The sequence below is a fragment of the Saimiri boliviensis genome, chromosome 21 (genome assembly GCF_048565385.1).
Source record: "Saimiri boliviensis isolate mSaiBol1 chromosome 21, mSaiBol1.pri, whole genome shotgun sequence".
In the NCBI taxonomy this organism is placed as follows: domain Eukaryota; kingdom Metazoa; phylum Chordata; class Mammalia; order Primates; family Cebidae; genus Saimiri; species Saimiri boliviensis.
This window is the reverse complement of record NC_133469.1, coordinates 9,318,274-9,343,843: the sequence shown is the minus strand read 5'-3', so window position 1 is coordinate 9,343,843 and position 25,570 is coordinate 9,318,274. Positions and strand designations below refer to the sequence as shown.

Here is a 25,570-nt window from a genome sequence, read left to right as displayed (position 1 = left end):
GTCCTCATTATCTTATAGCTTCAAAGGTTGGTGTTGGAAAGTTTGATGAACACTGAATTCCTAAAGCTCAGACTTTTTGTTTATAACTCTGGAAGTTTTTAGGTTCTATTCTTTGTCCTCCATGTTGTGCAATTTATTGACAACAAAATCTGGGCTGGATCCCCTTCATCCATTGTCCTGAACTCTTGGTGTTTCTTTCTCTGAGAAATTGTCTTGACAAAAAAGAAACTTATTTGAATCTCTCCCTGTCCCCTAGTCTGTTTTCTCTGCTGCCTCTTTCAGAAACATCCAAACAATTTAGCTGTAATTTAGCTGTTGGAGCTTCTGATCTCTTCTCTCTTCTTTCTGGGGGGGGGGGGGGGGGGAATATATATATATATATATATATGTGTGTGTGTGTGTGTGTGTGTGTGTGTGTGTATATTTGGATCTTCATTCCTATTACTTTATTTTCTATATATATATATATTTTTTAAAATGGGGTTTCACCATGTTGCCTGGGCTGGTCTCGAACTAGTGAGCTCAGGCAGTCCACCCACCTCAGCCTCCCAAAGTGCTAGGATTACAGGCGTGAGCCACCATGCCCGACTTTTATTTTCTATTTTTAAGGCAGAGTCTCTGTTGCCCAGGCTGGAGTACAGTGGTACAGTCATAGCTCATTGCAGCCTCATACTCCCAGACTCAAGTGATCCTCCCACCTGAGCCTCCCAAGCATCTGGAACTACAGGCGTGTGCCACCACACCTGGCTAGTATTTTAATTTTTTGTAGAGACAGGGTCGTCTTTTGTTGTTGTTGTTGTTGTTGTTGTTGTTGTTGTTTTTTGAGACGGAGTTTCGCTCTTGTTACCCAGGCTGGAGTGCAATGGCGCGATCTCGGCTCACTGCAACCTCCGCCTCCTGGGTTCAGGCAATTCTCCTGCCCCAGCCTCCTGAGTAGCTGGGATTACAGGCACACGCCACCATGCCCAGCTAGTTTTTTGTATTTTTAGTGGAGACGGGGTTTCACCATGTTGACGGAGGATGGTCTTGATCTCTTGACCTCGTGATCCACCTGCCTCGGCCTCCCGGAGTGCTGGGATTACAGGCTTGAGCCACCGCGCCCGGTCTGAGACAGGGTCTTCTTATGTTTCTCAGGCTGGTCTTGAACTCCTAGACTCAAGCAACCCTCCTGCCTTAGCCTCCCAAAATGCTGGGATTACAGGCATGAGCTACTGTACCGAGACTATATTTTTATCAAGAATTAGTGGTAGTGAGTGTGTGAACATTTTATTTTAGAACCTCCTGTTATTTCATAAATGTAAAGTTTTATCTTTCTAAAGATATCAATTATAGATTTTTTTTTTTTTTTGAGTGTTTCAATCTTCATGCCCAGGCTGGAGTGCAGTGGTACAATCTCGGCTCACTGCAACCTCTGCCTCCCAGGTTCAAGTGATTCTCCTGCCTCAGCCTCCCGAGTAGCTGGGAGTACAGGTGCACAGCACCATGCTCACCTAATTTTTGTATTTTTAGTAGAGACAGGGTTTCTCCATGTTGGCCAGACTGGTCTCCAACTCTTGACCTCAGGTGATTCACCAGCCTCGGCCTCCCAAAGTTCTGGGATTATAGGCATGAACTACCATGCTTGGCCCAATTAAAGATTTTTTAAGTTTAGGTTTTGGCAGTAGATCTCACCTCAGCCTTTCTCTCTCTGTGTCACGCAGTCCACAGGGGAGACTGTAAGGTCAGTGTGGGGGCTAATGAATAAATGCTACATGGTGCCCACTCAAGTGGGTAAGGGCTAGGCACTTCTCTTCCCCTGGAGTGGGGTGGCTGTGCTGGGTACCCTTGGCAGACACGGTAAGGAGGACTGCACCTGGAGAGGGTGGGCCAGTTGGGGAAGGACTGCTCGGCACTCGTAGCTGTGTGTCACCCCTCCCACTTCTCTCTGCAGACACACAGGAGGGGGAAGCCAGCCTCTGAGGTAAGGCTTCCCCTGGAAGGCCCTGGGCTGGGGCTCTCTTCTGTCGGAGCTCAGGTACATACAGGGCGGGGAGTCCCAGGGTAGTGGCGGGCCCCCTCCAGGAAACTCACAAGGTTACCACAGCTCAACTGAAAAGGAAGAACTTCCCAGAACTGTGGCACCCTAGTGTGAGAACATGAGGAGGATGAGATGTTCTGAAGATGTTTTTTTTTTTTGAGATGGAGTTTTGCTCTTGTTGGCCAGGCTGGAGTGCAATGGTGCAATCTCGTCCAACTGCAACCTTCGCCACCTGGGTTCAAGCAGTTCTCCTGTCCAGCCCTCCCGAGCAGCTGGGATTGCAGGTACATGCCACCATGCCTGGCTAATTTTTTTGTATTTTTAGTAGAGATGGGATTTCTCCATGTTGGTCAGGCTGGTCTCAAACTCCTGACCTCAAGTGATCCACCCACCTCAGCCTCCCAAAGTGCTGGGATTACAGGCGTGAACCACTGCACTTGGCTTCTGAGGCCTATCTGCCCATAGTCTACCCTCTTATTCCTCTTGCAGCTCTTGACCCCTAGGGGACCTGGAGGACTGAATGATGTTGCTCCTCAAGGAGGAAGCTGCCATCTTGTCTCAGGAGGGAGAGCAGGTGAAGTCCCTATGGAAGGAAGCATCTAGCCCCATTCCTGCTGAGCAAGAGGTGGCAGGGACCCCAGGCTGGGAGGTAAGGACAGCCTGGGGCTTCAACTGGAACATCTCCAGCATGAGTCCCAACTGAGCAGGCAGAGAGGCACTGCTGGAGGCTGGCTCAATCCCAAGATGAGCAGGCCAAGCTGCCATTTTAGGGGAGCGAGGACATCTGTGCGGAGCTGAGAGGCAGCAGCCATGTGTGAACAGACTGGGTCTCATCCTGGCCTCCCCTGACTTCATGTGGACAGAGCCTGTTTCCCTGTTGGTGCAGCATGGAACCTGATCTCATTGCTCGGTCCCTCTTCTTCCTGTCAGGAAAATAAACAGGTTCCAAAGGAAGTTGCTGCGTCTCCAGCTGGTAAGACCGTGGGCCCAACGTGTTAATCTCAGTGACTGCTAGGATCACAGAGCCCCCAGCCCTTTCCCACCTTCCTGACCTGGGGAGGGGAGGGAAGCAGCCTAGGAGTCAGGTGTCTTGACCTTCTCGGGAGCCTCCCTGGGTTGGCAGGAACTCCAGGCTACTCCCCTGAGCCGGCTGCATCCTGTCCTTTCACCACAGCTGAGTGGCCCTCCTGGGGCATCTCAGAGGGAGGGTTGTTCCCAGCAGAGACTTAGAAGGCTGCCAGTTTCTACTTTGCCAGAGGCCTCTGAAGGGGACAGTAATGAGTAAAGGCCCTGGGACTGGGTCCCATGCTCGTGACAGAGCTGGTTCTCAGTCTCCCACAGCCCCAAGACTCAGAACCGCAAAGAAAGTTTCCAGAAAATCCAAGAGCTGCTGCTGCTGCTGCAGTCTGGGCTGCCGCCTTTCGGGGCCTCCATTTTCAGACAAACCCATTCTGGCCTCATCCACATTCCGTGTCCCACAGGGGCAGGAACGGCACCTCCTGCCACCAAGCCCTGCCACCACAGTGGACTGTCTCTGGAGTGGCCCAAGGGGGCCCTGGCCGGCCTTCTGACTCAGTGCCAGGGGACAGACCAATGTCCCTCTTGTGCTGACAGCTGGGCTGCACCCTGGCACGAGGGCATTTACAGAAATGCTGGCAGGAACCACTGTCTACAGTCCTCTGACAAAGGAGGCCTCGGGTGACTTCTCAGAGTGTCTGGTTCTCTGCTCTGGGTTGTTCCCTAAAAAGGTGTGCCCAGCCTAGCCAGTTGTGCTGACAGAGGGAGAGCGGTTCCTACCTTCCGTGGGGGCTTCAGCTCCAGACCAACAAGGGCCAAAGCCCCAGAAGGCAGAGCAGAAAGATTGGACTCAGGGCACCTGAAGCAGGCTTCTCACTGGCAGAAGGAAACAGAAGCCCAGGGTGGGGAGGGGCAGGCTTAGGGTCACACTGGGTAGTGGCAGAGCCAGGACTAGGGTCAGAGTCTCTAACTCTGAGCCACCCACGCCACCACCTCCTCTGTTCACCCCAGTGCCTCATGGGTCCAAGGTTGCCCCTTGTTCCTAAGACAGGCCTGTTGCCCATAGGGCTCATGCACGGCCCTGCCTGACCCAGCCACCGGGAGGATGGCCCTAAGGTCGGAGCCCAGACAAGCGTCCTCCTCAAGCTCCAGCCTGGCCCGGAGTGGAAACTTGTCACTGGTCAGACATCTGGACAGCAGCATCCTTGAGGACCTGGAGAGGTGGCCAGTCCTGTGGTGAGGTGATGGAGGCTGGGGGTGATGGCTCAGTCCTGGGCTTTCATGGGTCCTTCCCAGGGAACATTCTGGCAGTTGCCGACTGAACCCCTGGGAAGTAACCCCGGCACAAAGCTCCCTGACTCCCTATGATTCGTCTTTTATTTTGGGGTGTCGTATACGAAGGGAGGTCACTGCTGTGATGGTGCTGGTGGGACTGCTGCCCCTGATGTAGGGTAGACTTGAGTCGGGCCCGAACTGTGGGCCTCTCAAGGCTGAGTACTGCCCTCTCCACCATACCCAGGGCTGACCGACACCTCTAGTCAGCCCATTCTGGCCCCTTCCCTAGATGCTGGGACAATGTACAGTTCATGTCACCAATCTGGGCAGTCAGAGATGGATCAGTGGAGGACATGGGATTAGGGGCAAGGCCAACTGACACATGCTCAATCTCCACACAGCCCTGTCTCAAACACGGCCAGGCCAGGCACTGGGGTAAGCAGGAAGGAGGCAGGGGTTGGGGCTGCTCTTGGGAGGCCGTGAGGCCCATCACAAGGCGTGGCAGGTGACCCAGGTTGAAACTACCACATTGCTTTATTGCACATCAGGGCTCCTGGCTAGGGAGCAGGCTGAGGACTAGGTACCCTATTCTAGCGGGGCACAGCACAAAGCTCATAAGGGGAAGGGGTCACCAGGAAAGCAAAGACACCATGAGTGCTGGGCCGGGGCTGTCCGGCGGGCACGGAGAAGCTGAAGCGCTGCAGCAGGCAGGTGAAGAAGAGGAAGAGCTCCATGCGGGCCAGGGGCTCCCCGAGGCATGCACGGCGGCCTGTGGGTAGGGGAGGGGCCTCAGTGAGCCTGGGTCCCTGGGCGATACCCCTGCAAGACTCCACAGAAGGGCTGGGAGCAGGGCACCCCACAGGTACCTGCTGAGAAAGGCAGGAAGGCCTCTGGCTTCACAAAGCGGCCCTGGGCATCCAGGAAGTGTTCAGGGTGGAAGCGGAAGGGCTTCTCCCAGTTGGCCTCATCCTTCAGCACCGATGACAGGTTGGTGAAGAGCGTTGTTCCCTGGGCAGGAGATGCAGGTTGGCAGTGGGGACTGGGCTCTAGGATGCTGGGACCCCTGCCACCAAACGGGACACACACTGCCTGGCACACAGCTGGACTGCTAGTTCACCTAAGAAGCTCCTGGGCACCCACTCTGACCCCATAGCAGGTCTCCGTCATATCTCCTGGGGGTGCCCATGCTGCCCCCTTTCCCCACTGGACAGGCTCTTGATGGACAGGATAGCTCTGACTCTGCTGTATACCCCACAATCAGTGTGGTGGCTTTGAGGTTTGGATGGGCAGGGTTCCCAGACTGGGTCCACCCGGCAGTGCCCATGCTGGGGCACCCACCAGGGGCTGGTGCTGAGCTGAGTGAGGAGGGCCCCAGGCCTACCTTAGGGATGAGGAAGCCCTGCACTTCAATGTCTCGGGATGTCATATGGGTCACACCCAGGGGGACGATGTCCCCAAAGCGCTGCACCTCGTGAATCACAGCAGTGGTGTAGGGCATGTGAGCCTGGTCACCCATCTCTGGTCGCCGCACCCGCCCTATCACGTCATCGATCTCCTGTTGGACACGGCCTGGGCAGACATGTGTCCCCACAATAGGTCAGCACCCGCAGGACTGGCCCTGAGCATTCCTTCCTGCCTCCCGTGTTGGAGGAGGTCAGGCTCACAGGAGCCTGGCCAAGCCTGTGCTTGGAGCCCCTGGTGTCCCAGCTAAGCTCAGAGTACCTGTCTGTACCCTTCCTCCCTTGTGCACCCCCGTGCCCCATACTGGGCCCCAGCTGGGCTCACGCTGCACATCTGGGTGAAGGATCATCAGCAGGAGGCCCCAGGCCAGCGTGATCGAGGTGGTCACCATCCCAGCAGAGAACAGATCAGCTACCACTAGGCGCAGGTTTTCATCATTGAAGCTGCTCTCGGGGTTCCCTTTGGCCTGAGCAGGGCCGAGAGGGTACTCAGGAGACAGGTCAACCCAGGTGCTGCTTGCAGGGTGATGCACCAGTCCCAGCTTTTGCCTGGTCACTCCTCATTGCTCTCTGGACCCTCAACCCACCATCCTCCTGCTCCCCACCCTGGCAGCCACTCCCACCTTCTCCATCTCTGCCAGGAAGGTTTCAGTCAGGTCTCGGGGTGGCTGGGCTGGGTCCCAGGTCATCCTGTGCTCGCTCAGCAGCTCATCCAGCTGGTCCAGGAAAGCCTTTTGGGAGCGTAAGACCTTGCCAGCCAGCCACGGGATGTGCAGGAGGACAGGGATAGCGTTCAGCAGCTGCACCAGACACAGAACGGAGTCTCAATTTCTCCTGTGTTCTGCTTTTACCTGGACCAGTCTGAGGCCCCAGCCCACTCCAGGAAGACCCAGGGCCTGCCTGTCCCCACCACTGACCTCCCAAGTCCCTCCCCAAGTGCCAGCCTCCATGTTCTCTCCTTACCTTGGGCTGGCAAAGGAGAAACCTAAAATCAAATTCTCCAATGTGGACAGGAGGCACAGGGTCCTTGGCCTCTCTTGGTGCCCCCTGACCTGGAACCCCTGCTGACCGGCGCGCACGTCTCCCACGACCGTGTCTGAGACTTCCGCCCCTCCTCCAGGCCCTTCCTCTTGCAGTGGGCTCTCCTGGATTGTCTTTTCCCAAACCCCTCTATGCAAACCCTGCTCCCTGGAAGCCCGCTGCAGCCCTGGAATCTCGGGAGCTCACCCTGCAGACGCCCCACAGTCCCTGGCTCCGCACCTCGCGTAGGAAGCCGGACTCCTCTGCCAGTCCCTCCAGCGTTAGGTCCAGCAGCCTGAGGAGCCGAGGGTCGTCATACTCAAAGCGGCGTCTGCAGGTGAGGGAGGCGATCACGTTGCTCACCGCTTTGTCCAGGAGGCCGCGGGGGCGAAAGGGGCGTCCTGGGGGCAGGAGATGCGGAGCAGGGCTCACTTTTCTCGTTCCCCACCTTCTCAGTTCTTGCCTTGCGCCCCTCTGCCCATCACCCACCTGAGTGGTCTGCGAAAGCAGCACAGAGGCAGGCGGCCTCCTCGGTCACCCACTGCTCCAGAGACTTCTTGCCCAGGCCCAAGTTGCGTAAGGTGGACACGGAGAAGCGCCTCTGCTCGCGCCAGGCGGGGCCGTAGCGCGCCAGGAACACCCCTGGAGACCAGAGGGGCTTGTGAGCATGGGCATGAAGGCCTTGGCCCTGCCCTACACCGCCCACTCCAAACTTGCATTCCGTTTAGCCTTCCGTACTGCCTTGCCCCGTCCAGCTGGGCACAGGTTCCGCTCTGCTCATCCACCTTGCTCGCCTGCACTCCCCTGCCTGGGGCAGTGCTTGACTCCATACTTGGCTCTGCCTACCCTGACCGCCTTTCCACTCAAGGACGATCCCGCCGGCCCGGCCCCTCCCCCCCGCCCCCGCACTGAGCCTCTAGTACATGCGCAGCCCCCCAGACACCCACTTCAGCTGGGAAAGGCGCCAGCCCCGCCCATCCGGCTCCCGGGCAGTACTGGGCAGTGGCCCCGCCCACACGCTCGCACCTCCCCAGATCAGGTGGTGTCCCGGCTGTCCCCAGCCCACTCGCTGGCCTTTCTGTGTTTCACATCCACAGCTCCGAGCCGTCTCGGCCCAGCTGGGCCTATAGTTACCGCCCACCCGAGTCCCGTGGAAACGTAATCTGCGTCTCCACCGCCACTTGCCTTGGGAGCGCGGCCCGTAGCCCAGGACCTGGTAGATGGGCACAGGCGGCCGATCGACGGTGTCCTCGCCGCGGGTCACCAGCGCCTCACGCACGGCCTCCAGCCCGTTGAGCACGACCACAGGTGTCCAGGCCAGCTGCAGGCTGAACACGTCCCCAAAGCGGCGCCGCAGCTGCAAAGGGAGGGCCTTCGTCAAACCAGGGTCTCCCCAGACTGCAGGTCCTAGTCCCAAGTGAGCCTTGGGCCACCCTTGGGGCTAGCAGGAGTGAGCAGGTGGAAGGAGGAGACCCAGCCTCCTGATCCTGGAGTGGGGATGGGGGTCACACTTTCTATAACGGAGGAACTCAGTTTGACCCAGGTATGACATTGCAAGAGTCACCGAAATTGCAGACAGGTCCCAGTTAGCATCCCATTTCACAGATGATGGTCCATGCCGGTGAGCAGTGAGGCGGGGGAACGCAGAGTGCAAAAGGCTTGAACTGGGTCACTGCACCCCCTTCATCCTTGAATCCTGATTTAAATGGCACTCAGGACCCTGACTCCTTTCCCATTCCCAAGGCCTTTCCTTCCAGTGTCAGCAGAGGGGACTTTGTGCTCCAGAGTCTATGCTGCCCAGCAGGCTTGCATAACCACTGCTAAGTCCAGCCCCACCTCCAGGCCCTTGCCCTACTCTTCCTTGACATTTGGAAAATCTAATCCTTCAGGCTATGTAAAAATGCCCTCCCCAAGAAGTCCCTCAAACCTGCTTCCTCTTTGCAGCTGGCTTCTGGTCCAGCCTGTGGCTTCACCCACCACCCATGTTTGCTGCTGGTGGGGGGTGCTCAGAACCTCTGCTGCCCTCCAGGACCTCCTCCCTCACCTGGTTGAAGCTCTTTGGTGTGTTCTGGAAGTCCACATGCAGCAGGTTGCCCAGCCCGGGCAGTGGCATGGGGCCAGGCGGGTAGCGTGCAGCCCAGCGTTGGCGCCGGTGCATCAGGTCCACCAGGAGCAGGAAGATGGCCACTGTCACGGCCAGGGGCACCAGTGCATCCAGCCCCATGGCTGCCTCGCTGCCCACTGAGCTCCTCTGGACACACTTGGCACCCCCACCCCACCAGGCACAGAGAACCAGGCAGGACACTCTCAGCACACCGAGTGTGTGACTGTTCCCTTATAAAGGGAGCTGATGATGGCCTTTGCCCTCTGCTGTGAGCCAACCTGCTCTGTTGACTGTGCTGCCAGTGGGTGCAGGGTCCGGCCAGGGCAGGTACGGGCTGCACCAAAGGTCCTTGTCCCAGCTGTTTACCCAGGGTAGGGTGGTAGAGGGGCCTGGTGGGAGAAGTCACTCCCTTTCCCAATTCCCCAAGCCCTCACAGGCTTCTGGGATAACCAGGGTCTCAGTGGACCCTGCCATCCCCCTCCCTGCTAGGCTCACGTGCCCTTTTGTGGTCACAACCCCTCCTCCAGAACATGATCTTGCCCTTTCCTCACCCCACCTGCCCGTTCCAGAGTGGCCTTCACCACCTTTGTCTGTCAGTGGCACTCACCTGAGGCCTTGGGAGTTCATGATGATCAGAGGTGCACGGGCCTGGTTCCTTCACTTCACACTGCACTCTTGACATGCATAGACGCTAGGCACAGGCCTGATGGTGCACACACCTCTTCTACACTCCCAGACTCTTGTCCCCTTGTTCACACGTGCAGGGACATATTCACATACTCACAAAACCACCCACACGCAGACAATGCTCACATGCACACAGACTCACACCCAGAGCACATGCATTCTCTCTCACACACACACACACACACACAACCAGCACCAAATAGCCTCATTCTCAGCCAAGCCCTACCTCTCCTGTCCAGAGGCTGTTCCCAGTAAGGCTCAAGGCTATCACCTGGTGCCCAGCCCAGCCCAGCCCACCCCACATTCCTGGACTCCAGCCTGGCCATGGCTTTTCGCTTGCAACAGGGCTGTTCCCAGAACTCCCAGTTGGTATCCTGAAGGCCCTTGCCCCAGCCTGTGACAACATCCTCCAGTGGCTTCCTAAGGGCCACTGTCCTCCGCTGCTTTCTGGCCTCCATGTCTCCGATTAGAAATCTGGTGTAACATATACAAAAAATTACCCGGTCGTGGTGGCACGTACCTGTAGTCCCACCTACTCGGGAGGCTGAGGCAGGAGAATCACTTGAACCCAGGAGGCAGAGGTTGTGGTGAGCCAAGATTGGGCCATTGCACTCCAGTCTGGGCAACAAGGGTAAAACTCTGTTTCCAAAAAAAAGAAGAAAAATCTGGTGGTAATGTTATGGAGGATCCTTTGTTCATGATATGTGTTTTTGTTGTTGTTGTTTTTTGTTTTTAGACAGGGTCTCCCTCTGTTGCTCAGGCTGGAGTACAGTCGCAGGATCACGGCTCACTGCAGTCTTGACCTCAAGTGAACCTCCTACCTCAGTTCCCCATGTAGCCGAGATTACAGGCACCACCAAACCCAGCTAATTTTTGTTCCTTTCAGGTGGAGTTTTGCTCTTATTGCCTAGGCAGTCCTGTGTTGAGGTGACGGAGGCCAAGGGTGATGGCTCAGTCCTGGGCTTCCATGGGTCCTTCCCAGGGAATGTTCTGGCACTGCTGAATGAACCCTGGGAAGTGACCCTGACACAAAGCTTCCTGACTCTCCATGATTTGTCTTTTATTTTGGGGTGCCATATATGAAGGGAGGTCACTGTTGTGATGGTGCTGGTGGGACCGCTGCCCCTGGTATTCTGGACTAAGTTGGGCCTGAAATGTGGGCCTCCAGACTGAGGGAACCGCTGTGCAGTAAAGGGTAGACTCATTAGCTCGGGGGAAGGCAGGGTCTCAGGATCTTTTAGAAAAAAAACAAGACCTCGACCAGTTCCTGGAAGATGAGCTGTGTGCTTTGGTAGTATTCTGTCTGGAAACAGTGTCTTTGAATTCCTGGAGCCTCAGCCATGCCGGACAGCCTGCTGACAATGTGATGTATGGTAGGGACCTTGCATCTGGTTTTATCAGTTTGACCTCCAGAGGGGGCAGGAGACTTGGTACCTAATGTCTGCCACCCAAGTCCTCAATACATACAAGACCAACCTTGCAAAACCTCTGGACATGAGGGCTTGGTGGAGGTCCCTGACAGGCCGTGGCCTCTGCATGTATCACACATTGTGCCTGGGAGAATCCATCACTGTCCATGTGATTGCACTGGAAGACAACAGCAGGATTTTTTTTTTTTCTTTTAGACATTCTTGCTCTTTCGCCCAGGCTAGAGTGCAGTGGCGTGATCTTGGCTCAGTGCAAACTCTGCCTCCTGGATTCAAGTGAGTCTCTTGCCTCAGTCTCCCAAGTAGCTGGGATTACAGGTGCTTGCCACAGTGCCCAGCTAATTTTTGTATTTTTATTAGAGACGGGGTTTCACCATCTTGGCTAGGCTGGTATCAAACTCCTGATCTCAGGTGATCCACCAGCCTCAGCTTGCCAAACTGCTGGGATTACAGGTGTGAGAGACTGCCAGGCCAACAGTGGGAATTCTGTGCTGTGTCTCTCCTGGGCTCTGTCCTGGGCACCACTGACCTCTGCTGACTTTCATCTGAATCTTTTCAGTGTAATAAACTATGACAGTGAGTATAACAGCATTTCAGAATTCTGTGAGTCTTTATAGCAAATCATTGAACTGAGTGGGGAGGTCTTGGGGACTCCAGACACAGTTGGCTTCAGAAATGTGATTCGCTAGAATCACCCTCTCTGAAACTTAGTGCAAGCTTAACTTGGAGAAAGGAAGGTAAAAGGGCTGATGAAGCTTTATTCCTACACAGTTACTATATCACTAGCTGCACTGTGATCGATTACAAGAGGTAAAAGTTACCTATGGAATTTAGAAATGATAGAACCAAGACCCAACAGAGTTGGCACAGCAGATGTGTAAGGAAATGTAAAATAACAAGAAACAAGCTAAATATACAATCCCTTAGTTATTGTTGTGTGCCATTAGCTACACTGAAAATAATGGATAAGCTGGTCGTGGTGGCTCACACTCGTAATCCCAGCACTTCAGGAGGCTGAGGCAAGAGGATTGCTTGAGCCCAGGAGTTTGAGACCAGGAGTTTGAGACCAGCCTGGGCAACATGGCGAGACCCTGTCTCTACAGGTAATTTAAAAGTTAGCTGGGTGCAGTGACGCAGGTCTATGGTCCAAGCTACTTAGGAGGCTGAGGTGGGGGAAATCACTTGAACCCAGGCAGTTGAGGCTGCAGTTGAGCCATGATTGCAGCACTGTACTCCAGCCTGGGCCACAGGAGGCCCTGTATCAAAAAAAAAAAAAAAAAAAAAAAAAGAAAAAAGAGAGAAGAGGGGTGGCAAAACATTCATCCTCCCCCTCACCCCACGGGAACACCAAATTTTAACAACTATTTGCACACAGAAAAGCACCGTCACAAGTACCAAAAATCAGGCGAGCCATCACAGTACCTGGTTTTCCCTTTGTATCACAGAAAGAGGCATGGATGCGGGTGGGAGAGACAGTCCTGGTTTGCTGGTGCCACCTGTCTCACCCCCGGCAGACACCATGCAGCACCAACTCTGTGCACTTGCAGGAAGGAGAGAGCAATGACTGGGAGGCCTGACACTGAACTCAGTGTCGCCTGTCACTGTGGAGAGCAAAGCCAAAGCCGTGTTTAGCTCAGTCAGTGCCCAAACTGGAAGGGAGCATCTGGGCCAGCCCTAGCCAGAGAAGAGTCGCCTATTCCAGTGGCCAGAACTTGAGTTTCTGGGCAAGCCTCCCCACCATGGGCCACAGTACTTAGGGATCCTAGGGAAACTTGCAAGAGGGTCTAGGACCCAAGGACTGCAGTTCCTCTGCAACTCCTAGTCCTGGGCTTGGCTCAGAGCCAGGGACTGGGGTGGCACATGACCCAGGGAGCCAGGAGCCAGGGCAGCCAAGGGAGTGCTTGCCCCCTCAGCCCCAGACTGCACAGCTGGCCAAACAATGAAAGTAATTCCTCTCTTCTGCTCAAGGAGAGGAGAGTGAGAAGTAATGAGGACTTGTATTGCATCTTGACACCAGCTCAACCACAGGAGGAGAGGACACCGGGCAGAGGAGTGAGGCCTCCAGCCCAGGCCCTAGGTCACTGGCATTCTAGACACACTTTGGGGCCGAAGGGAACCCACTGTCTTGAAAAAAAGGACCCAGCCCTGGCAGGATTCATCACCTATGGGCCCTGAATAACTGGCAGGGATACCCAGGTGGTACATCATGGGCCTTGGGCTCTGAGACATGCTGACTTCAGGAGTGACCCAGCACATTCCCAGCTCTGGTGGCGATGGTGAGAGAGGGAGGAGAGGGAAGAGGAAAGGGGACTTGGTCTTGCACCCTATCTACCAGGCTGGCCACAGTGGGGCAGAGCACCAACGAGGCTCCTGGGGTCCCCGAGTCCAGGTCTAGGCTCTTGGACAGTGTTTCTGGACCTGCCCTAGGCCAGAGGGAAGGCTGCTACCCTGCAGGGTGGGTCTCAGGCCTGGCAGCATTGACCACAAGCTGACTGAAGAGCTGCTGAGCCTTAGTGAACACCAGTGGGGGCTGCCAGAACCCCGCAGCATGGGCTGACGGGGGTGGTGGCCATTGGAGAGGACCCCCTGTCTGTGGAAAGTGGAGGCAACAGCAGAAGCACTTTGCACTGCAGTGTGAATGCCAGCTCAGCCACAGTGGAATAGAACAAGAGGCAAATTGCTAAGTTTGTTAACAATAATCCATGCTCCCAGACAGCACCTCTGGACCCACCTAGGGTCTGGGGGAAGGACACAAACCTAGATGGCTTCACTACCTGGTGATTGCAGAGCCCTAGGACCTTGAGTGAACGTCAGCAGTAGCCAGGCAGTGGTTCCAGCAGATCTTGGGTGAGACCCAGTGCTGTGCTGGCCTCAGATGTGACCAGTGCAGTCCCAGTGGTGGTGGCCACAGAGGTTCCTGTATCACCACACCCCCAGCTCCAGGTGACTCAGCACAGAGAGAGGGACTCCATTTGTTTGGGGAAAAGTAAAGGAAGAAAACAAGAGTCTCTGTCTGATAATCCAGAGAATTCTTCCAGATCCTATCCAAGACCACCAAGGCAGTAACTCTATGAGGTTTCAAAAACCACAGCATTGGCCGGGCACGGTGGCTCATGCCCATGATCCCAGCATTTTGGGAGGTTGAGGTGAGTGGATCACCTGAGGTCAGGAATTCAAGATCACCCAGGCCAACATGTTGAAACCCTGTCTCTACTAAAAATACAAAAAATTAGCTATGTGTGGTAGGAGGTGCCTGTATTCCCAGCTACTTGGGAAGCTGAGGAAGGAGAATTGCTTGAACTTGGGAAGCAGAGGCTGCAGTGAGCTGAGATCACACCACTGCACTCCAGCCTAAGTGACAGAGAGATATCCTGTCTCAAAAAAAAAAAAAAAAAAAAAAAGTACACACACACACACACACACACACACACACATACACACACACACATATATATATGTAAAATATATATATGTTTACGGGCAAATCTATGAATAAATCATAATTAAAGTTATTAAGTCATAGGGAAAATCTATGAGTCATTGGCTTTAAAGAGGAGGCAGAGAAAGACATGGGGTAGAAAGCTTATTCAAAAGGATAACAACAGAGAACATCCCAAACCTAGAGAAAGATATCAACATTCGGTTACAAGAAGTTTATAGAACACCAAGCATATTTAACCCAAAGACTACCTCAAGGTGTCTGATAATTAAACTCCCAAAGGTCAAGGATAAAGAAAGAATCCTGAAAGCACCAAGAACAAAAAAAGCAAATACCATACAATGAAGCTCCAATACATGGGGCAGCCAACTTTCCAGTGGAAACCTTACAGGCCAGGAGACAGTGGCATAACATATTTAAAGTGCTGAAGGAAAAAACCCTTTATCCTAGAATAGCATATTTGGCAAAAATGTCCTTCAGACAGGAAGAAATAAAGACCTTCCCAGACAAAGCTGAGAGATTTCATCAACAGCAGACCTGTCCTATAAGAAATGCTAAAGGGAGTTTTTCAATCTGAATAAAAAGATGTTAATGAGCAAGAAGAAATCATCTAAAGGTGCAAAACTCACTGGTATTAGTAAGCACACAGAAAAACAGTATTATAATACTGTAGCTGGGCGCGGTGGCTCAAGCCTGTAATCCCAGCACTTTGGGAGGCCGAGGCGGGTGGATCACGAGGTCGAGAGATCGAGACCATCCTGGTCAACATGGTGAAACCCCGTCTCTACTAAAAGCGCAAAAAATTAGCTGGGCATGGTGGCACGTGCCTGTAATCCCAGCTACTCAGGAGGCTGAGGCAGGAGAATTGCCTGAGCCCAGGAGGCGGAGGTTGCGGTGAGCCGAGATCGCGCCATTGCACTCCAGCCTGGGTAACAAGGGCGAAACTCTGTGTCAAAAAAAAAAAAAAAATACTGTAATTGTGGTGTGTAAGTTAGTTTTAATTAAAGTAAATGATAAACCAATCAAAAATAACTACAACAACTTTTCAAGATATAGACAGTACAATAAGACATACAGAGGCTGGGCACCATGGCTCTCACCTGTAGTCCCAGCTCTTTGGGAGGCCAAGGCAGGCAGAACACCTTGAGGTCAGGAGTTCAAGACCAGCCGGGCCAACATGGTGAAACCCTGTCTCAGCAAAAACACACAAAAAAATTAGCTGCGCATGGTGGTGGCCACCTGCTACTCAGGAAGCTGAGGCAGGAGAATTGTTTGAACCTGGGAGGCAGAGTTTACAGTGAGCTGAGAGCTGAGATCATGCCACTGCACTCCAGCTTGGACAACAAAGCTAGATTCCATCTCAAAAAAAAAAAAAAAAAAAAAAAAAGACGTAAACAGAAACAACAAAAAGTTAAAAAGTGCTGAGATGAAGGTAAAGTGTAGAGTTTTCATTAGTTTTCTTTTTGCTTTATGTTTATTTATTCGATCAGTGTTAAGTTGACATCAGTTTATAATAGTGAGTTATAAGATAGTATTTGCAAGCCTCACAGTAACCTCAAATCGAAAAAACACACAATACATGAGACTGTCTCAAAAATAGAAAGAAAAAACACACAGTGGATACACAAAAAATAGAAGCAAGAAATTAAATCATACCACCAGCCAGCAGAGAAAATCACCTTCACTAAAAGCAAGACAAGAAGGAAAGAAAGAAAAAAAAGAAAGAGAAGACCACAGAACAGTGAGAAAACAAGTAACAAAATGGCAGCAGGAAGTCCCTACTTGGCAATAACATTGAATGTAAATGGACTAAACTCTCCAATACGAAGACATAGAGTGGTTGAACGGATGAAAAAGCAGAGCCCAGTGATCTGTTGCCTAGAAGAAACACATTTCACCTATAGAGATACACATAGACTGAAAATAAAGGGATGGAAAAAGCTACTCCATGCCAATGGAAACCAAAAAAGAGCAGGAATAGCAATAGTAAGACAGAATAGATTTTTTTTTTTTTTTTTTTTTTTTTTAGATGGAGTTTCGCTCTTGTTACCTAGCCTGGAGTGCAATGGCGCAATCTCGGCTCACCACAACCTCCGCCTCATGGGTTCCGGCAATTCTCCTGCCTCAGCCTCCTGAGTAGCTGGGATTACAGGCACACGCCACCATGCCCAGCTAATTTTTTTGTATTTTTAGTAGAGACGGGGTTTCACCATGTTGACCAGGATGGTCTCAATCTCTCGACCTCGTGATCCACCCGCCTCGGCCTCCCAAAGTGCTGGGATTACAGGCTTGAGCCACCGTGCCCGGCTGACAAAATAGATTTTAAGACAAAAAGTGTAAGAGAAGACAAAGAAGGCCACCCAGTAACAGAATATGACAACTGTAAATCCATACGCACACACACTGGAGCACATAAAGCAAATGTTAATAGAGCTAGAGAGTCAGACCTTAATGCGATAACAGCTAGAGACTTCAACAGCCCACTTCCAGCACTGGACGGATCTCCCAGATGGAAACACAACAAGAAAACATTAGACTTAATCTGCACTATAGAACAAATGGACCTACTAGGTATTTACAGAACACTTCGTGCAAAGTCTGCAGAATACACACTCTTTTCCTCAGCACATGGATCATTCTCAAGGACAGACCTTATGTTAGGTCACTAAGCAAGTCTTTTTTTTTGAGACGGAGTTTCGCTCTTGTTACCCAGGCTGGAGTGCAATGGCGCGATCTCGGCTCACCGCAACCTCCGCCTCCTGGGTTCAGGCAATTCTCCTGCCTCAGCCTCCTGAGTAGCTGGGATTACAGGCACGTGCCACCATGCCCAGCTAATTTTTTGTATTTTTAGTAGAGACGGGGTTTCACCATGTTGACCAGGTTGGTCTCGATCTCTCGACCTTGTGATCCACCCGCCTCGGCCTCCCAAAGTGCTGGGATTACAGGTTTGAGCCACCGCGCCCGGCCTAAGCAAGTCTTAAAACATTAGAAAAGCTGAAATAGTATCAAATATCTTCTCTGACAACAACAGAGTAAAAGTAGAAATCCACAACAAGAGGAATTCTAGAAACCATACAAACACAAGAAAATCACAGTATGTTCCTGAATGACCAGTGGTTCAGTGAAGACATTAAAGAGGAAATTTGACTGGGCACCATAGCTCATGCCTGTAATCCCAGCATTCTGGGAGGCTGAGGCAGGCAGATCACCTGAGGTCAGAAGTTTGAGACCAGCCTAGTCAATATAGTGAAACCCCATTTCTACTAAAAATACAAAGATTAGCAGGGCATGGTGGCTGGCGCCTGTTATCCCAGCTCCTTGGGAGGCTGAGGCAAGAGAATCACTTGAACCCAGGAGGCAGATGTTGCAGTCAGCCAAGATGGCACCACTGCACTCCAGTCTGGGCAGAGCAAAACTCTGTCTCAAAAAAAAAAAAAAAAAAAAGGAAATTAAAAAAATTCCTGAAACAAATAATCATAGAAATAGAATATAGCAAAACCTGTGGGATACTGTGAAAACAGTATTAAGCAAGAAATTTATATCTCTAAGTCCCTACATCAAAAAAGAAAAACTAAGTAAATAACCTAACAATGCATCTTAAAGAACTAGAAAAGTGGCCAGGCTCAATGGCTAACACCTGGAATCCCAGTACTTTGGGAGGCCAAGTCAGAGAGACTGCTTGAGTCCAGGAGTTTGAGACCAGCCTGGGCAGCATGGTGAAATCCCATCTCTACCAAAAACATAAAAACTAACAGAGCATGGTGGCATGTGCCTGCAGTTCCAGCTTCTAGGGAGGCTGAGATGGGAGGATTGCTTGAGCCCAGGAAGTCAAAGCTGCAGTGAGCTCTGATGGCATCACTGCACTCCAGCCTGGGTGATAGAGCAAGATCCTACCAAAAGAAGAAAAGGAAGAGGAAGAAAAGAAGAGGAAGAGGAAGAAGAAGAAAAAGAGGAGGAGGAAGAGACGAAGAGGAGGAAGAGGAAGAAGAGGAAGAGGAAGAGGAGGAGGAAGAGGAAGGAAGAAGAGGAAGAAAGAAGATGAAGAGAAGAAAGAAAAGAAGAAAAAAGAAGAAAGAAGATGAAAAAGAAAAGAAAGAAGAAGAAAAGATGAGGAGGAGGTGTGGATGCAGGTGGATCACGAGGGAAGAAGAAGCGTAAGAAGAAGAAAGAAGAAGATGAGGAGGAAGAGGAGGAAAAGGAGGAGGAGGAAGAAGGAGGAAGAAAGAAGAAAGAAGAAGAAAAGGCTGGATGCATGGTGGCTCACACCTATAATTCCATCACTTTGGAAGGCTGATGCAGGTGGATCACGAGATCAGCCTGGCCAGCATGGTAAAACTCCATCTCTACTAAAAATACAAAACTTAGCCAGGTGTGGTGGCATGTGCCTGTAGTCCCAGTTACTTGGAAGGCTGAGCCAGAAGAATTGCTTGAACCCAGGAGGCAAAGGTTGCAGTGAGCTGCAATTGCACCATTGCACTCCAGCCTGGGCAACAAAGGGAGACCCTGTCTCAAACAAAAAGAAAACACACACACACACACACACACACACACGCTCAAACTAATGTAATCATTATGGTGTCAGAGCCAAGAGGGTGACCTGTGTAGTAAAAATGGGGAAGTCATTTCTTGCACAATCCAAACCAAATCACTGACTCTTGACAGGCTGCTGGGAGACATGCTAAGGCCTTGGAATGTCCTGTCTGAAATAGTCTTTGTACATAGCTGGCGCCTTTGACCATACAACACAGTTCATGCCAACAGCGTGACTGAGGGTTGGACCCTCAGGCTTGTATCCACCTGACTTGAGGGGCTCGAGACTGAGTAACCGAGGTCAGCCATGTGGGGGGCTCAAGCTTAGGATGACCAACTCCCAACAAGAACTCTGGACACCAAGGCTCAAGTGAGCTTCTGTGGCTGGCAGCACTCTCTGCAGTGTCACTTACTGTTGAGGGAGAATTAAGCGCTGCCTGTAGGATTCCACCAGGAATGAGAGCTGCAGCCTCTGCCTGGTCATTCTGGATTCTGCCCCCTGTGCCTTTCATCTTCACTGACTTTAATCTGTACCTTCTCTGTAATAAACCATAAAAGGGAGGATAACAACTTTTTTAGGTCTGTGAGACCGAGCAAATCACTGGACCTGAGAGTGGTCTGGGGTTCCCGAACACAGTCTCCCACCCTAGCCAGGGACTGGGCTGATTCCTGGCACATGCCTATTCATATCTAACCCAGCCAAGACATATGCGTAGACCTTGTCACCAAGTCAGGCAGCCAGTGATGGGTTTCTGGAGGTGATGTGGAGGTAAGCTGTCACCTGCTGAGAATCACTATGCCTGTATCTCAAGTAAAGTCAGATGTCCAGGTAAGAATCAATGAAGTGAGGCTGGGCGTGGTGGCTCATGCCTGTAATCCCAGAATCTTGAGAGGCTGGGGCTGGTGGATCGCCGAAGGTCAGGAGTTTGAAACCAGGCTGGCCAACATGGTGAAACCTATGTCTACTAAAAGGACAAACATTAACCAGGTACGGTGGTGAATGCCTGTAATCCCAGCTACTCGGGAAGCTGAGGCACGAGAATTGCTTGAACCCAGGAGGTGGAGGTTGCAGTTAGCTGAGATGGCACCACCACACGCCAACCTGGATGACAGAGACAGACTGCGTATCAAAAAAAAGAATGAGGTGGGGGTAAGCACTGACATCAGGCAGGTGACAGATGACCCAACACAACCAGGGCCTTGGCAAGAGCCCAAACTGGATTCAGAAACCAAGTGGGAGCCTCTAGACTAATTTATTGTACAAGAGGAGCAGGTCATGGGCTTGATGCCCAACACTAGCGGGGCACAGCACAAAGCTGGTAGGGGGAAGGATACACCAGAAAGCCACCGGCAGGCGAGTTACTGGGCCGGGGCTGTCCAGTGGGCACGGAGAAGCTGAAGCGCTGCAGCAGGTGGGTGAAGAAGAGGAAGAGCTCCATGCGGGCCAGGGGCTCCCCGAGGCATGCGCGGCGGCCTATGGGTAGGGGAGGGTCCTCAGTGAGCATGGGTCCCGGGCGATACCCCTGCAAGACTCCACGGAAGGGACAGGGAGCCGGGCACCCCACAGGCACCTGCTGAGAAAGGCAGGAAGGCCTCTGGCTTCACAAAGCGGCCCTGGGCATCCAGGAAGTGTTCGGGGTAGAAGCAGAAAGGCTTCTCCCAGATGGCCTCATCCTTCAGCACTGATGACAAGTTGGCGAAGATCGCTGTCCCCTGGGTAGGAGAGGCAGGGTGAAAGTAAGGACTGGGCTCTAGGATGCTGGGACCCCTGCCACCAAACACATGGAGGACACACACTGCCTGGCACACAGCTGGACTCTACTAGTCCTGCACCCGAGAAGCTCCTGGGAAGCCTCCCCAACCCCATAATATGCCCCAGTCATACCTCCCAGGGGTGCCCATGCTGCCCCCTCTCCCTAGGAGCATTGGGTCCCCCGACATTCTGGCAGGTCCTGGTCTGTCTTCACCACTAGACTGGGCTCTGGATAGACAGGCCAGCCCTGACTCTGCTCTGCACCCCATACACAGGTTGGACAGTCAGTGTGGTGGCATTGAGGACTGGCAGGCCAGGGTTCCCAGACTGGGCCCACCTGGCAGTGGCCACACTGGGGCACCAACCAGGGGCTGGTGCTGAGCTGGGTGAGGAGGGCCCCAGGCCTACCTTAGGGATAAGGAAGCCCTGCACTTCAATGTCGCGGGATGTCATGTGAGGCATATTCATGGGGATGATGTCCCCAAAGCGCTGCACCTCGTGAATCACAGCAGTGGTGTAGGGCATGCAAGTCTGGTCACCCATCTCTGGTGGCCGCACCTGCCCTATCACGTCGTCGATCTCCTGTTGGACACGGCCTGGACAGACATGTGTCCCCACAATGGGTCAGCACCCAGGAGACTGGCCCTGACGTCTTCTTCCTTCCTGCCTCCTGTATTAGAGGAGGTCAGGCTTATAGGAGCCTGGCCAAGCCTGTGCCTGGAGCCCCTGGTGTCCCAGCTAAGCTCAGGGTACCCACCCGTACCCTTCCTCCCTCGCTCCCTGCACTGGGTCCCAGCTGGGCTCACGCTGCACATCTGGGTGAAGGATCATGAGCAGGAGGCCCCAGGCCAGCGTGATTGAGGTGGTCACCATCCCAGCCAAGAACAGGTCAGCCACCACCATACGCAGGTTCACATCATTGAAGCTGCTCTCGGGGTTCTCCTTGGCCTGAGCAGGGCCAAGAGGTACTCAGGGGACGGAGAGGGAAAGTCCCCAAATGACCTCCTATTTTTCGCCTGTCAGCCCAGGTGCTGCTCACTGGGTGATGCACTAGCCCCAGCTTTTGCCTGGCTACTCCTCATTCCTCCTGGGACCCTCAACCCACCGCCCCTGCTCCTCACCCTGGCAGCTGCTCCCACCTTCTCCATCTCTGCCAGGAAGGCATCAGTCAGGTCTCGGGGTGGCTGGGCTGGGTCCCAGGTCATCCTGTGCTCGCTCAGCAGCTCATCCAGCTGGGCCAGGAAAGCCTTTTGGGAGCGTAAGACCTTGCCAGCCAGCCACGGGATGCGCAGGAGGACAGGGATGGCATTCAGCACCTGCACCAGACACAGAACGGGATCTGGATTCCTCCTACACTCTGCCTTCACCTGGACCAGTCTCAGGCCCCAGCCCTCTCCAGGGAAGACCCAGGGCCTGCCTGTCCCCACCACTGACCTCCCAAGTCCCTCCCCAAGTGCCAGCCTCCATGTTCTCTCCTTACCTTGGGCTGGCAAAGGAGAAACCTAAAATCGAATTCTCCAATGTAAACAGGAGGCACAGGGTTCATGGCCTCTCTTGGTGCCCCCTGACCTGGGCACACCTCTCCCACGACCGTGTCTGAGGTTTCCCCTCCTCCTCCAGCGGCCCTTCCTCTTGCAGTGGGCTCTCCTTGAATATCCTATCCCAAAACCCTCTACGCAAATCCTGCTCCTCAGAGGCTCGGCTGCAGCAAACCGGCACCTCTGAGGAGCTTGCCCTGCGGAGTCCCGCAGTCCCTGGCTCTGCACCTGGGGCAGGAAGCCCGACCCCTCCTTCAATCCCTCCTGCGCTAGGTCCAGCAGCCTGAGGAGGCGAGGGTCGTCATACTCGAAGCGGTGCCCACAGGTGAGGGAGGCGATTACGTTGCTCGCCGCTTTGTTCAGGAGTTCGTTGGGGCGGAAGGGGCGTCCTGGGGCCAGAAGATGCGGGTCAGGGGTCGCCTTTCCTGTCCCCCATGTTCCCAGTTCCCGCCTTGTGCCCCTCTGCCCATCACCCACCGTCATAGTTGTCGAAGGCGGCACAGAGGCAGGCAGCTTCCTTGGTCACCCACTGCTCCAGCAACTTCTTGCCCAGCCTCAAATTGCGCAAGGTGGACACGCAGAAGCGCCTCTGCTCGCGCCAGGCGAGACCATAACGAGCCATGAACACCCCTGGGGACCGGATGAACGCGTGGGCGTGGCCATGAAGGCCTTGGCCCCGCTCTCTGCCGCCCACTCCAACCCTGCGCTCCCCTTGGTCTCCCGCAGTCCCTCGCCCCGTCCAGCTGGGCACAGGGTCCACTCTTTGCTCACCCACCTTGCTCGAGTCTTGTCCCCACCTCGGCTCTGCCCACCCTGACTGCCTTTCCACTCAGGGAAGATCCCGCTGGCTCTCCCGGGCCACACTGAGCTGGCAGCACAGGCGCGGTCCCGGATACCTGCCTCCGGCTGGGAAAGGTGCGGGCCTCGCCCACCTGGCTCCTGTTGGGTCTAGCCATGGCCCCTCCTACTCGCCACAAGGTCCGTCCCCGACCACACGCTCGCACCTCCCCAGAGCAGGTGGTGTCGTGGCCCGCTGTCCCCGGCCACTCGCTGGCCTTTCTCAGTGTCCCACGTCCACGAGCGCGCGCCCTCTCGGCCCAGCTCGGGCTCCAGTCACCACCCACCCGGATCCCGCGGAAACAGTCTCCGTCCCCACCGCTGCTTGCCTTGGGAGCGCGGCCCGAAGCCCAGGACCTGGTTGATGGGTGTAGGCGGTCGGTCGGCGGTGTCCTCGCCGTGGGTCACCAGCGCCTCGCGCACAGCCTCCAGCCCGTTGAGCACGACCACTGGAGTCCAGAACAGCTGCAGGCTGAACACGTCCCCGAAGCGGCGCCGCAGCTGTAGAGGGAGGGTTACCGCCTCCGTCAAGCCAGGTTCCCCCAGCCTGCAGGTCCTAGTTCCAAATGAGCCTTGGGTGACCCCTGAGGCTTCCAGGAGTGAGCAGGTGCAAGGAGACCCGGCCTCCTGATCCTGGGGCAGGGACAGAGGTCACATCTTCTATGATGGAGGAACTCACTATGGATGCCTCACTCAGGTATGACCTTGCAAGAATCACTGAAATTGCCGACAGGCCACAGGTAGCACTCCATTTTACAGATGATGGTCTATGCTGGTGAGCAGTGAGGCAAGAGAACCCGTAAGGTTTCTCTTGCAAAAGGTTTAAACGGTGTCACTATACCCCTTCATCCTCGATTTTCTTTTCTTCCCCCCAGATGGAGTCTTGCTCTGTCACCCAGGCTGGAGTGCATGGCGCCATCTCCGTTCACTGCAACCTCTGCCTCGTGGGTTCAAGCAATCCTCCTGCCTCAGCCTCCTGAGTAGCTGGGATCACAGGTGCCCGTCACTGCACCCAGCTGATTTTTGTATTTTTAGTAGAGACAGGGTTTCACCATGTTGGCCAGGGTGGTCTCCAACTCCTGACCTTGTGATCCACCCGCCTTGGCCTCCCAAAGTGATGTGATTACAGCTGTGAGCCATTGCGCCTCACCATTGATTTCTTACTTATTCATTTATTTAGATGTTGTCTGGCTCTGTCACCCAGGCCGGAGTGCAATGGCAGAATCTTTGCTCATTACAAGTTCCCAGGTTTAAGTAATTCTCTTGCTGCAGCCTCCCGAGTAGCTGAGATTACAGGTACACCACTGAGCCCAGCTAATTTTTTGTTATGTTTAGTAGAGATGGGGTTTCACCATGTCGGCCAGACTCGTCTTGAACTCCTGACCTGAGATGATCCACCCACCTCTGCCTCCCTAAGTGCTGGGATCACAGGCCTGAGCCACCGTGCCCGGCCTTATTTTCTAATTTAAACAGTACTCAGGACCCTGATTCCTCTCCCATTCCCAAGGCCTTTCCTTGTGGTGTCAGCAAAGGGGACTTTGTGCTCCAGAGTCTATGCTGCCCAGTGAGCTTGAACACCCACTGCAAAGTCCAGCCCCACCTCCAGGCCCTTGCCCTACTCTTCCTTGACATTTGGAAAATCTAATCCTTCAGGCCGTGTACAAATGCCCTCCTCTAGTCGCCCAAACCTGCTTCTCCTTTGCAGCCTGGCTTGATGTAGCCTGTTGCTTCACTCACCACCCATGCTGGTGGGTGGTGCTCAGGACCTCTGCAGCCCTCCAGGACCTCCTCCCTCACCTGGTTGCAGCAGTTTGGTGTATTCTGGAAGTCCACATGCAGCAGGTTGCCCAGCCCGGGCAGTGGCATGGGGCCAGGCGGGTAGCGTGCAGCCCAGCGTTGGCGCCGGTGCATCAGGTCCACCAGGAGCAGGAAGATGGCTACTGTCACGGCCAAGGGCACCAGTGCATCCAGTCCCATGGCTGCCTCGCTGCCCACTGAGCTCCTCTGGACACACTTGGCACCCCCACCCCACCAGGCACAGAGGACCAGGCAGGACACTCTCAGCACACTGAGTGTGTGACTGTTCCCTTATAAAGGGAGCTGATGATGGCCTTTGCCCTCTGCTGTGAGCCAACCTGCTCTGTTGACTGTGCTGCCAGTGGGTGCAGGGTCAGGCCAGGGCAGTGAGTGACAGGCAGCCTGGCATGAGAGCTCCAACCAAGCTGGAGGTATGGGTTGTACTGGGTCCTGAGCCGTGTACTGGGAACATGGTTGGAAGGCAGCCAGTGGGCCAGTGCCCCAACGTACTCATGACCATCAGAAGTAGGAAGGTAACATTGCTGACATGCCAAGCCAGCAGTGACATGAGGGCCATGGGGACATTGCCCCAGGCTGGAACAGGACTTTCTAGGAAGGATTCCTGAAGAACTTTGAGTGGCAGAGACTGAGGGGCTGCCTAGCACTGTA

General features: G+C 53.9%; 2 protein-coding genes and 1 long non-coding RNA gene across 4 annotated transcripts in view; 1 reads left to right on the top strand and 2 right to left on the bottom strand.

Moving 5' to 3' along the window:
- LOC101028406 (uncharacterized) overlaps positions 1-14,457 on the top strand; it is a 33,307-nt gene extending 18,850 nt beyond the window's left edge. Inside the window, exons 4-5 of the long non-coding RNA XR_012515509.1 lie at positions 2,507-2,990; positions 4,101-14,457. This is a non-coding gene — a long non-coding RNA (uncharacterized LOC101028406). The remainder of the gene's footprint in view (positions 1-2,506; positions 2,991-4,100) is intronic.
- Positions 4,825-9,013, bottom strand: CYP2D6 (cytochrome P450 family 2 subfamily D member 6). The gene is made up of 9 exons (XM_003932804.4): positions 8,834-9,013; positions 7,975-8,146; positions 7,279-7,431; positions 7,030-7,190; positions 6,393-6,569; positions 6,095-6,236; positions 5,691-5,878; positions 5,176-5,317; positions 4,825-5,078 (listed from the first exon to the last, which is right to left on the bottom strand). The coding sequence occupies exons 1-9, from the start codon at positions 9,011-9,013 to the stop codon at positions 4,900-4,902; spliced, it is 1,494 nt and encodes a 497-aa protein (XP_003932853.2). The 3' UTR covers positions 4,825-4,899.
- LOC101050356 (cytochrome P450 2D6-like) lies at positions 13,799-25,180 on the bottom strand. Of its 2 annotated transcripts, XM_039463309.2 has the most exons (10): positions 24,902-25,180; positions 23,434-23,605; positions 22,745-22,897; positions 22,496-22,656; positions 21,869-22,045; positions 21,536-21,677; positions 21,138-21,325; positions 20,548-20,689; positions 20,312-20,450; positions 13,799-13,973 (listed from the first exon to the last, which is right to left on the bottom strand). In XM_039463309.2, the coding sequence occupies exons 1-10, from the start codon at positions 25,079-25,081 to the stop codon at positions 13,799-13,801; spliced, it is 1,629 nt and encodes a 542-aa protein (XP_039319243.1). In that variant the 5' UTR covers positions 25,082-25,180. The 2 variants fall into 2 exon arrangements, with proteins under 2 accessions (XP_039319243.1, XP_003932855.1); XM_003932806.4 differs by lacking the exon at positions 13,799-13,973 and having other exon boundaries at positions 20,211-20,450; positions 24,902-25,179.
- Positions 25,181-25,570: the final 390 nt, after the last annotated feature.